The 12,425-nt window shown below is 49.0% G+C and overlaps 3 protein-coding genes across 3 annotated transcripts; 2 read left to right on the forward strand and 1 right to left on the reverse strand.

Moving 5' to 3' along the window:
- Positions 1-887: 887 nt before the first annotated feature.
- On the reverse strand, positions 888-2,237 carry TRIVIDRAFT_69951 (uncharacterized protein; the record flags this gene model as incomplete). Its single annotated transcript, XM_014099659.1, has 3 exons — positions 888-929; positions 981-1,509; positions 1,762-2,237. 3 exons carry the CDS (start codon positions 2,235-2,237, stop codon positions 888-890), a joined length of 1,047 nt encoding a protein of 348 aa, XP_013955134.1.
- Positions 2,238-2,914: 677 nt separating this feature from the next.
- Positions 2,915-4,198, forward strand: TRIVIDRAFT_180756 (uncharacterized protein; the record flags this gene model as incomplete). Its single annotated transcript, XM_014099660.1, has 1 exon — positions 2,915-4,198. The coding sequence occupies one exon, from the start codon at positions 2,915-2,917 to the stop codon at positions 4,088-4,090; it is 1,176 nt and encodes a 391-aa protein (XP_013955135.1).
- Positions 4,199-4,491: 293 nt separating this feature from the next.
- TRIVIDRAFT_8607 (uncharacterized protein) lies at positions 4,492-4,695 on the forward strand (the record flags this gene model as incomplete). The annotated part of the gene is made up of 1 exon (XM_014099645.1): positions 4,492-4,695. A coding segment is annotated over one exon (204 nt), but the record flags the coding sequence as incomplete, so codon positions are not given.
- Positions 4,696-12,425: the final 7,730 nt, after the last annotated feature.

Below are 12,425 nucleotides of genomic sequence, written 5' to 3' on the forward strand. Positions count from 1 at the left end.
AGATATTTTCCTTCTGCATTTTGTGACTTCTCTAACATAATATTACTAGACCAACACACCGTAATCTCAAGAATACCTATTTGACACTGTTATTGCTCACATATTACGAAGTTCATATAACGCCCAACAGTCTTTTCCAGCTGGTTCATTGCTATGAACATCCCGAGTATGTTACAAGAGTATACTTAAGTAACCCATGGAGCCATGGTAGACTGGATCAAAGTATTTTGGCAATAATTAATAAAAGAATAGCAGCAAGAAGCATGCTATACATCAATGCTATTTTGCTGTCAAGGCGCAAGATGCTCTGCCTACATGCCACGGGCTCGCTTATGCGAAATTTGCAGTCCACTTTGTGCCCGATGATCGAATATCTCGCCCAGTTTACTGATGGCAATATTCTTGGATAGCGTATTACTTGCATATTATTTTCGAAGCAGCACAAACGGAAAGGAGGATATAATGGTGAATGAAACGGCGGCGGATTTAGCCTACATGATTAGCCTAAAGTCACTAATAAATGATGGCAACGGGAATAAAAAAGCACGCCCGGCCACTTTGACCACCCACCCATGACTGAAAAAAAGACAGTGAATACAAACAAAAAAAAGTGTCAACCCATTTGAACAAAGGCAGCAAAAAATGACAAAAAACATACAACAGCCGGTGTTCGCCAGTGGTCACCCACCTGACTACTAATCTGCCGGTTAGAGGCTTGTCTATGGGGGAGCAGACGGGACCCCGAATTCTCCTCTACCTATGGTCGTATGTGACCATTAGTGTTATAGGCCAGCTTATCAATAACAGTGCAAACTCCCAGTTGCTTGCTCCTTGCGTCTGTTCGAGATCAATAATCCAATGGATATTGAACCAATTTCCAGTGTCCACTATCTCTGCATTTTGCTGGCAATATCTAGTGCCGCATATATCTGGCCAAACAGATCTGTCACAGCAATGAATACCTTCGGTTAAGCTCTTACATCTTTCTCAAGGCTCGACGAGAGCGTGCCCCAGCAAACCTGCATAATAGCTCTCTCTACGCCAGCCACCTTCATCAGAAATCCTTTCGCCTTCTTGAGAGGTATCTCTCTTCTGCCGTCTTCAACTGTTAGTTGATAATACAGGCTCTGTTCATTTTCGCCTGTGAACTCATGGAAGTGCAGACTGTTGAGGTTGCCTTCCGCATCATCTCGCCTCATAGAGTCGTAGTTATTGTACTGGCGGTAAAAGGTGGCATGATGCAAGCACATCTCCCTTGCGAGGTACCTCTGCTCCATCCAGGCTAGGCAGTGAGAGCTGATGGTGCTTATGAGGCAGCAAAATAAGACGAATGAAGGCGAATGCATATGGACAACTCGTGCTGTTGGCACCGGTCCTACGGACCCAATCATAGTAGGGGACTTGATCGTGCCAGGCGACCGGTGCCCGGCCTCTATCATGCTGGTGCCTTCTCCGTTGTTCGACATGTGCGCCAGCAGATATTTCTCGAGATCCTCAAACGCCGGGGAGCTGCGAGGTGAGTCATAGTCAGATGACGGAGGGCTGGAAACTGTCCACTGGGATGTGTCTGAATGGAGCGACGACTGACTCCATGTATTCACCCACTTGATAGTTCAACATCGGGATCACCATCATCTCTCACATCTCTAGATAGCCCGAAACTGTTCGCGGTATTGACAATTGTCCACACGATTGGGATGTACGCGAGATATTTGTCTGCTGACATCGGCATGTCTCCGGGAAGAAGCTATCAAGGCCTACTTTCTTGAGACGGCTTGAATAAATTGCTGCTTCATGAATAACCAATGCCATGGTTGTTGCCGAGAGTCCTTGAAGAAGTTAGCTAAAGAGCTGGGCCATCTTTGCCATCTTGGTGTTGTGGGTTTTGAAGAGTCGTTAGTTGCCAGCTCGTCAAAGTGAGCTGCTAAGTATGTACTCGTTTTGGAGAAGGCGGTTTCGGCGTGCTGTCTGATGGTAAGGGACCAAGGCAGTTTGAGAACGTACGAGATCGGCAGAATCCCATACGAAGTTCCTTCGACTGAGTCTCCCCACGACGCATTGTTTTGTTGTTCGCAAAGAACACGACAGAGGAACTGGGCGAGGACAATAGGTACGTCTATTTTGATGACATCCGCAGCGAGATTTCTCAGCGAGCCATTAGCATAAACACTCAACAGCCAATAAATTGTAGGAGCCAGCAGCATAAACCACTTGCAAGCAGTGACGAGATGGTCCATGAAATCTTAAACACAGGGTTGGGGAAGCCGCTTGGTACGCCGCCGCGAGATTCATAGCTGCTAACAACATTCTCCAAATAGGATTGCACTCGAACCTCCCACTCTGGTGACTACCAGAGATATGTCACTGCTGATGCTGGGGTTCTTAAATGACAAAACTATATTAGCTAATAGTCTTACCAGCAGCGTTTAAAGCGGCCCGGGCCTTTGTAGCGGTCTTGAATTTAAGGTTGAATAGTAATGACTCCATCGCCGCTGGCATTAGTGTGTAAGTTCACATTGTGAATATGTAGCTTCAATTTGATATAGGTCTTGCCACAAGTCAAAAATAACTTTGAGGCATTTTCACGTCTTTTTTCTATGTAAGTTATTAATAAATTCAACGCGAAGGATTCTTCCTTGCTTACGGAAAAATGACAGACCTCCAGACCTAACGACATATTTCAGTGTGTTAAGGACTTGGCAAGCTGTTGGTTGTATCACATTACGCGTTCTGGCAAGGGAAAGCGGAGTTGCACCTGGGATGCGAGGTAATTGTTCAATATGAAGGCCCTCAAAGCACCGCCTTCAAGACAAGAATTTTAGTATAAAAACAGCCATTGTGTTCCAAAGTGTGCTCACCTTGACTCCATCTCCATCTTCTTCCCACCAAGATGAACGCCTCTGCTTTGCTCCAAATGGCGTTCCTACATGTATTCAACCCGTTCTTTGGCTTTACCTCAGCCACCTGCAGCACCGATGGCTTCTCCAATCCTGTCATTGGCCCATCGTCCGGCGGTGGCTCGACTTGCATTTCTGGTCACGTCGCGGTATCTATCAATGCAACCGGCACCAAAATTCTTTACGAGGCACCTAAAGATCAGAGGGCCGTAACGGAGTCATTTGTGGAGTTGTTCCAGGCGGACGCAGCCTGGATCTCCGAGGTCATCGCTGGTGGGCCCAGTGTTATATCCGGCCGTTATAATATTTTCGTCAAGCTCTGCCTACCCACAGACCCAGAAAAGTTGGCCCAGGTCAAGACAGTCCAACTGTTGACACACGGAGCCACTCTCGACCACACTTACTGGGACATAGCCCCAGGCTACAGCTACGTCGACGTGGCTTCTGCAGCAGGATACGCCACGCTCTCCTACGACCAGTTGGGCGTGGGGAATTCCGATCACCCAGATCCCATCCAGATTGTGCAGGCAACTGCCCAGGTCGCCGTCGCGCACGAGCTGGTTGGTTTGCTCCGGCAGGCCAAACTTGGCGGTTACAGTTTCGACAACGTCGTAGGTGTCGGGCACAGCGCAGGAAGTACGCTGACCCAGGGCATCACCACGCAATATCCGCAGGACTTCGACGCCGTAATCTTGTCCGGCACCAGCGCCAGTGCTGCCTCGGTCGCACTAACCGTCTCAGCCTTCAACTTCATTGACGCAACCACAGACCCGGCACCCCAGTTCAAAAACTTGCCCGCGGGCTTCCTGACGCAGCAGTCGGCTGCCGGCATCCAGTTTGCCTTCTACCGGTACCCAAACTATGACGAGGATGTGTTCAGAAAACAGGTTGCTAACAAGCAGACGAATACGCTGGGAGTCCTGCTTACGCTGGGAGGCATCGTTGCGCCGTCAACAGAGTTCACTGGGCCAGTACAGATTGTCAACGGTCAGCATGATCTCGTCTTCTGCGGCGGCAACTGTCTCTACCCGACGGATCAAAATGTCGTGACTATGTCGACATTCTATCCAGCGGCGCCGAAAGGAAGTCAAACGTACATCGCAACGGGTGCCGGTCATTCTATTGCCGCCCACAAGAGTGGGCCGGATAGCTTCCAGAAGATGGTCCAATTCTTAAAGACAAACAGCTTGTGATTACTCTGGCAGTAATGTTCTTGGACGGAGTACAATTGTTCATATATTTTCGAATAATAAATTACTATGGCTTATTTGATTAATTAATGCTAGTCCTTCTTTGAAAAGAATCCCTTTGAAGGAGAAGCAGATGATCGAGGGCCTTAGGAGCCTAGTGATCTCGCTTGCTTTTCCACAGGTGGTCATTATCTCGCATCAGGGTCACACGATCAAACAAGTAAGACCTGGGATACAATAGACAAAGAGCAACATACGCTGGAAGGCCACACACGCTCAGTAAATTTGGCCGTTTCCCCGCGAATTGTTATCACCTCGCGTCAGGATCAGATGACTGCACTGTTGAAATATGGGATATAAAAACTGGGAAAGAGAAGCAGACTCTTGAGGGTCACTGGTATTAGATTAACTCAGTTGTCTTTTCAGGTGACGGTCATTATCTTGCATCAGCATCAGACGACTGTACTGTGAAAATCTGGGATACAATGACAGGCAAAGAGAAGCAGATCCTTAAAGGTCATAGAGATTGGGTCAACTTGGTTGCCTTTTCAGCGGACGGCCGTTATCTCGCTTCAGAGTCACAGGATAGCATGATAAGGGTCTGGGATGCGACGACGGGGATAGAGCAGCACACTCTTCATGTCGGCACATCATTCAAAACCCTGCCGTTCGACAACACCGCCTCGTACCTATACACTGACGGAGGTCTTATTGAATTAGACATAGAGACTCGGCCCGATGCCCAACTTGTAATCGATGAGAGGGTGATTAAAAATCAGTCCCAGCACGCATCTAATGCTAAAGATTCTCAGATGGCAGGACAGCATGGTACGGCTTGAGCGACGACAGCAGTTGGATCACATGGGGTAAACATAATATATTATGGCTTGCGTCTGAATACCAGCTTTCAGCCTCATTACTGTGGCCTTGTATATCGCCTTGTATATCGCCTTGTATATCGCCAGAAACGCCGCCAACGGGAGTTGCAATGGCTCTGGGCACTAGTTTAGGCAGAGTGATGATAGTTAGTATGCTAGCATCAGGTTCACGTTTGCCCGTGTAACCTCTAAGCATGTCAACGCATACTCCTTATTTCTGCTTCTCTATACTACTGGACGTATGTAGTATTCTATCATCTGTTTTAGTATACAGATAGCTTGAAGCAGGCGATAGGCCTAGAAAGAACTCACATGAGTGGTCAAGGAAGTCGTCTAAAGGAGTTCTTCTGGTAGGCAACTCAGAATAGTCTCCTATCGAATGAAACATGATACATCTCGTTCTCGCACACTCTCAACACTGTCAGTCGAAAGAAATGATTTTTTCTTTCAATAGGCGAATTATGGACCCGATGTTTCCTAACGCTTAACACAAGTGTGACTTCAACAAAGTAAACCAAGACGAAGTGGCTACCTGACTCCTGCTACGGCCGTGTATCACAACACAAGCATTTATACACATATAAAAAGAGAACAAACAACCAAAAAAACATACAACAGCCGGTGTTCGCTGATGGTCACCCACTCAACTACTAATCTGCCTCTCATTAGCTTGACTCTGGGAGAGCGGACGGGATCCCGTATATTCTAATGGATATGGTCGTATGTGCTCGATTACAGGGGTAATTCGGCTTAACTGGACAATTTGACTGAGGATATCAAAAAAGCAAAAACATACAACAGCCGGTGTTCGCTGATGGTCACCCACTCAACTACTAATCTGCCGGTTAGAGGCTTGTCTATGGGGGAGCAGACGGGACCCCGAATTCTCCTCTACCTATGGTCGTATGTGCTAGAGTGGGTAGTTGAAGCCCTTTATATCTTTTTGTGCGGACCCTATGCCAAAACAAGGTATGGAGTATTATAGCGCCTATCGTTACCTGGGTAGGTACCTTAGGCTGTCTTGGCATATTTAGGAAATCTGCCAAGACGTCTATGAAATCTGCCAAGACAGCGACGAAACACTAGGCTTAATGAAGTTATTGACGACACGTTAAACTCAACCTCTCATCAGATGAATTGCCGCGGTATTGTGCTGCAGTTGATGAAACAGGTAGTTCAAAGGCATGAATTAAAGTCTGCTCAGAGCATGTAACCCCGAGCCTCAGTATCTCCTCTTGGCTCCATGTCCTCTCTTCAACATACTTGTGGCCAGAAACTTGACCATTATCATGACCTCGTCAACAGAAACAAGCATGCTCCATTTTTAGACTGAATTCGCATTGCCAACAGAACTAAGGGAGTTACTTGGACGCTTTGGCCACTCTTTTTGGAGTTTAGAGAAGCCAAAATGCCGCCAGTCCAAACCCTTGTCAAACCCTTATCGGCTAGTCTAATTATATGGAATGGTGGCCAAATTTCAACTGGTCCTTGCAGTCAGCCGCAATGCCCCTCGATTTGCACCAGACGTTGTTGTCGAAGCACGGGGAATCAGACACAGCACATGTAGTCATCATCCCATCCAAGCGGCTGGTTGAAACACTCGGCGAAGACATCTGTAACACAAGAAGTTTGCAAAAAAGTGCGAAAAAGGAAAGAATTCGATTGACTGCGCCAAAGTGACGCCACTCCATATCTATGTAGAGTACTATGTAATCGCTAAATACATATAGAGACCTCATTTCACAATGCCAAAGCACCTTCGGCGCTCTGGCGAGGCCTCAGGTAGCTTTAATTATGTTTCAAATCAAATACAAATTATTAAAAAAGAATGACTATGTCCAAGTATATTTAGACCATGGGAAGAAAATGTGTTCTAATACTAATGCCACACGCTGCCGCATCGAGTTTTCTGTGAATAACTAGCCCTCAATGATCACAGTGTACGCGCAGTTGACTGCACAGCAGTGCAAACAATGCTGTCGAGTGCAAACGAGTTAGCAGTCTTGCTTGGCGTTGTGGCCTGGAACTCAATCACATCCTTTCCGGTACCAGTGAATGTGAAGGTTGATCCGCGTGTCCACTTGCCAGAATTGAACATGGTAGGGGCAGAAGCAGACACGGGATTAGCATTTGTCTTGGGGTTGACGTAGACGCCAACGGCTGGGGAGACGCCGTTGGAGCTATCGGCGCTGCTGAAGAAGAAGTCGTACTGGCATGAGTAGGTCACTCCAGCGCATGTGGTGAGGGTCTGCTTGACACCACAGTTGTTGTTCTTGTTGAACGATGAGCACTGGAATGAGTACTTGGACTTGGGCTTCTCAAGGGTAGATCCGCCCGACACGATGGCACCGACCGAGCTGCCCAGGGCAGTCCAGGGAGCGATTGCGCCTGTGTCAAAGCCGCCGTTCACAACCGGCTTTGAAGTGCAAGTAGCCGTCTCCATAACAGTAGTTGTGACGGTGGTGGGCGTGTTCTTGGTGGTGAAGGTCGTGACGGTAGTCTTAGGCACAACAGTAGTGATGACATCGACAGTAGTCTTGTGCAGGTCTACATCCAATGTTGATGTGACGGTGGTAGCAACGGTGACGGAGGCCTCGAGCCAAGCAGTCTTAGTAACGTCGACATCCCGAGTGGTCGTGATTGTGGTCGGCACCGTCTTGAATGATTCCTTCAACACAGTGGCGGTGGCGGTAACATCATCAGTAGCAGTGGCAATTGTAGGAATGGTCGTGTAAGACTCGGCATAATCAACCGAAACAACTGCAACGTCATCAATGCTTGTGGCCGTAACTGGCACAGTGGTGTAGAACTCCTTGAACTCGGTAACCGTGGTGACGACACCATCCGTTACAGTGGCCGTGTAGCTGGCAGTAACAGTGGCAACGAGATCAACCTCGGTGCTCTTAACGACGTCCGTGGACACAACCTTAACGTCTGTGACGCTCTTGGTGATAGTGGCATCGTAGGTAGAAGTGGCAGTAACATCGACCTCGGCGGTAGCAACAACACCCGTGACAACGGTCGCCGTCTTGTCAATCACAGTGGTCTTGGTCATAGCCAGGAAGTCAGTGGCATCCACATCCACAGTGTTAGTGGCAACGATGGACTCCACGATAGTCCTGTCGACACCAACGGTGCTGAAGGATGTGGCAGTCTTGGTAGCGTCAACAATAACTGTGCTAGTGAAAGTGATAGGAACTGCCTTGTACTTGGTAACCTGCTTAGCAGTCTTGGTCAGAACAGAGGTGGATGTGACCTGGACAGTCACATGGGTGGTAAGATGCTTCACCGCGTCAACAGTCTTGGAGACGGTCTGAGTAACGGTAACAGCAGGCTCAGCCTTAGTCACAGTGGTGGTGGGAGCAGCACCGATGACGCAGCCGCAAGCACTCTTCACAGCGGCCATACCATATGTGTCGACCCAGACAGACTCCTGGTTCCGCTTAACAGATCGCTTGTCAAAGACGGTCATGGTGGAAGTGACGGGAGTATAGACGGGGGTAGGCACGTCGACAGTCTCCAGAGTGGTAAGCGTCTCCAAGGAGGTGTACATGGAGGTGATGGTGACAACATCGGTGCCAGTGGTGACAGTAGCAATGTCAGTCTCAACAGGCTGGAGAATCACGTCGGTGCCAGTGTAGACGGTAGCGTAACCGGTGCTTGTGGTAACGGTTGCCGCGTCGGTTTCGACGGCAGTCAGGACAACACTGGTGCCGGTGTAAACAGTCTCTGTGTTGGTCTGCACGGTAGTGGTGAAGGTGTTTGTTCCAACAACTGTGATGATGGTGCTTACACCGGTGTAGTCCGTAGTGTAGCCGGTTGTGGTAGTAGTGGTGATAACATCAGTTGCTACGGTCGTGGGGATAATGCTAGTGCCCGTGTAGCTAGTGATATCATCGGTTGCGGTCACGACCAGGTCGGTGTAAGTGCTGACGGCGTCCGAGACGGTGGCCGTGGACGTGTAGACTGTGAATGGGCTCCACGAGGTTGAATCGATGACTGTGGTGGTTTGCATGACAGTGTCAATCTCAGTGGAAACAACATCAGTTGCAACTGCAGTAGCAACTGTCTTAAGCTCAGTAGCGGTCGAGGTAGTGACAGTGGCCACACGAGTAGCATCTGTGGTATAAGCAGTGTTGATAACAGTGGCGGTGTAAACGGTATCCGTGTGTGTAGTCAGGTCAACGATCTTAGTTGAGTAGGTAACATCAACAACATCAGTCGCGGTGGTGACGGTAACGGCATCGACCACATGATCCACGGTGGTGTGGGTGCGAGTCAGCGTCCTCGTGGCGACAATGTTAGGAACGTTGATCGTGGTTGGCTTCGGTGTGGATGTAGTCGTAGACGAGAGCACCTTAGTCGACGTGACATAGGCGTCAACGTACGAGGTTGCCGTGTAGTCCGTCGTGACGACGGTGACATCAAAGGTGGATGTTGGGGTGACATCAACAGTCTTTGTCTTGAGCAAGACGGCACTGCAGATCTGCTGGGCTGTCTGCGAATAGGCCGGCTTCATCATTGAGGACAGTAGGTGATTGTTGGTCCATCCTTTAGTGAAGCAGTCGGCGGGAGCCTTCTTGACAGGCGAGCCGCTGACGAAGGCCACCAGCGGGAGCAGCTGGAGCAGCACATTTTGGGACAGCATTTTGGCTTATTCGGATGAAGTCCGATGCCCAAGACGCAGAAAATGAGGGATGGAGGCAATGTGCACTGAGGAGACAATACAAAGGCGTAGCGAGCAGCACGTATTTATGGCCGTCTGCTTGCCTCCGTCGCGTGTTTGTTTGTTTGTTTGTTTGTTTGTTTTATTATTAACGTCCACTAAGTAAACTAGTTACATAAGTCCTCATCTGGGCACTAGGACGGTAGGAGCTGCGGTTGTTCAGACCCTGCGTTCGCTACGTTTCAATTTGACAAAAGAAATAGGGGGGGAAGTGTTAGTCTATATCTGCGGGAGGGGGGCCATACGGGCTTGTTTCCTCCACTAGTTTCTGGAACTCCTTATAGCCTTTGTAGCCTAGGAGGTACGTAAGATGTATGGCTCCGAATAGGAGGTCTTTTTCCGGGATATTTGGGAGGAAGGGTGCGACCATCCGGTACTCCACGAAGTGTCCCTGGGTCCTGGGCTCGCCGCACTTGCAAGTAGGTCTTGTGTCATGGCCGAACCTCTCGTGGTATTTTATGAAGTCACCGTACCCGGACCTCTCAGCCAGAAGTCTGTGGAGGATAGGGCGCGGAAGGTGGAGCTCAGGTGGTATCGTAAGGGCGTTGAGCTGCTAGCGTCTGTAGTATGACGGGGAGTTATCGTCCCAGTAGGCTTTTAGTATTAGCCTCCGTTCCTTCCTCGCCCACCTTTTGATGTGGGTAATTGTGGCGCAACTGCTTGTGTGTCTTAGGAGTTCTAAACCCTCCTTAGCTAGTTTATCCGCTCTTTTGTTGCCCAGTATGTCTTTATGCCTGGGAACCTATGTTACTTTAGTGGTGACGTATGGCTGTAGTTCTTTAGCTATTTTTCTTAGGCCTATGTATGCGCCTTGTGATGACGCTGGTGTAGTCCCTAGGATCCTATCTACTACTGCGGAGTTGTCTAAGAAAAGGAGTATTTCTTTAATGTCTGGGTTCGATGCGATTTGCGTTTTGGTGAGTTTTATGGCTTTGAAGGCCCCGACTGCTTCTGTATTGTAGACTTTAGCGTTTGCTAGGTAACCGTAAGATAAGGTAGACTTGTAGTTGTGGTACGTGACGGTGCCCTATCCTGTGTTTTCCGTCTTATTTTATGACCCGTCTGAGTATGCCAGGAGTGTAGTCTGGGGAAGGGCGTTGAGTAACTTAAAGTGTTTTTCCGCTATTTTAGCTTTAGGCAGGCTGCGGAAGTCTGGCTCTGCCAGGACTGCTCTGTTGTTTTTGGTGAAGAGGGAGGGTTTAACTGTTTTACTGATTAAAGAGGCCGTACGTTGTAGTCTAGTTATAGGGAGTCTGGGCGGAAGCTTCTTATCGATGCGTCTGCTGACGGGGTGATTCCTGTCCAGGCTGGTGAACCTAGCTGACGTCCGGAGTTTTACCTGGGTGAGTGCCACGGGCGCAGGGGGGACTTCGGATTCTCTGTGCACGACCGCTGTGTTGGTTGTCTTCCAGGCGGGGAGGACCGCCCTGGCTGCCGTTCTGAAGGCTTTGTCCATTTTCTCCACCAGGTTTGAGGTGTCGGTGGTTATTTGTCTGGAGGGGTAGGATGCGCTTTGTCTTTTGTCTCTGGGCCACTAGGCCTCTATGCTGTATAGAGCTACTGGGGCGACGCAGGCCTTGGCTGCGAGTGCGACTGCGTCTGGGGGAGAGCCCTTCTGTGTTTTGTTGAGTGACTTAAGGAAATTCGCTGCTTTGAGGGCCTTCCCAGTCATCACTTCTACGTGTTTCCTGAAGGAGAGTCTGGAGTCGAGATGGACCCCCGCCTCCGTCGCGTGATGCTTGAGCCTTATCTTCCACTCCAACTGATGCCTGAGTATCTAGGTCAGCCCATCACGGCCGAGCTATTGTCTATGGCCCGACACCACGACGGATCCGAAGATTCGGCATTGACGTCCCATTGTTTGCGCCTTGGCCAATGAGATGTGTGGATGGGCCGGAAACCTATATTGGACCAGGAACCCGTACTGTCAAGCGGGCGCTAGCTATTGGTGATGGAAAATTGTGGCTGAGCTGAAATTTTCCAGTCCAGTCTCGACTCAGAACTATTGCCTTCTAGTGTTTATCGTATAATTATGCAGTGAGAGGTGCAATCTTAGGAAGAACAGAATTGCAAGCCGGAGCCTTTCTTCCTAGAGTGTCAAATAAGACCGACATACTATCAACGGTAGCCGTTCCTTTACCACTTTGTCGATTCGCGGCGGAGGATACAGTTTTTAGTTGGAATATTACAAATTATAAGGAGCACCTACGAATGCTCGGTATCTACGTACTTTGTAATTCCCAAGCAGATATTATTTACAGTAAAGACTTTCACTCGGTGGAATCTAGGAAAGGAAGAGGCAGTGTCGATACAAGACGCTGCATATGGTGTTGACTCTGGAAGAGACTGTTAGTGGCTATTCCATGAGTCGCGGAGCAAGAGACTGATGCGGTACCCTGAAACGGGGCAAGGCATTCTTTATGAGGCTACCGAGGCATCTTGCATGAGGCTATCGAGAGAGTAGTGTCCAGGCTATCAAGAGAATAGTGTCGAGATCAGTTGATAGCCCCATTGATAGTCGTTATTTCAGCAACCACATGCGTCTATCGATTCTGGTTGAGCTAAGGGTGGACCTCCCCACAAAGGGGTCCGGTTCGCCCTACGTGTAGACAGCCCCTGGACTGATCTGGAACACATCGCTCTGCTGTGGACCGACTAGTAGGTTTATAACGCCAAATAGTAATACTACGAAGAAGTAGATCAGCTAAGCTTTGATACATCTTCACACTAGCGA

The sequence above is a fragment of the Trichoderma virens genome (assembly GCF_000170995.1).
Source record: "Trichoderma virens Gv29-8 chromosome Unknown TRIVIscaffold_76, whole genome shotgun sequence".
NCBI classification, from domain to species: domain Eukaryota; kingdom Fungi; phylum Ascomycota; class Sordariomycetes; order Hypocreales; family Hypocreaceae; genus Trichoderma; species Trichoderma virens.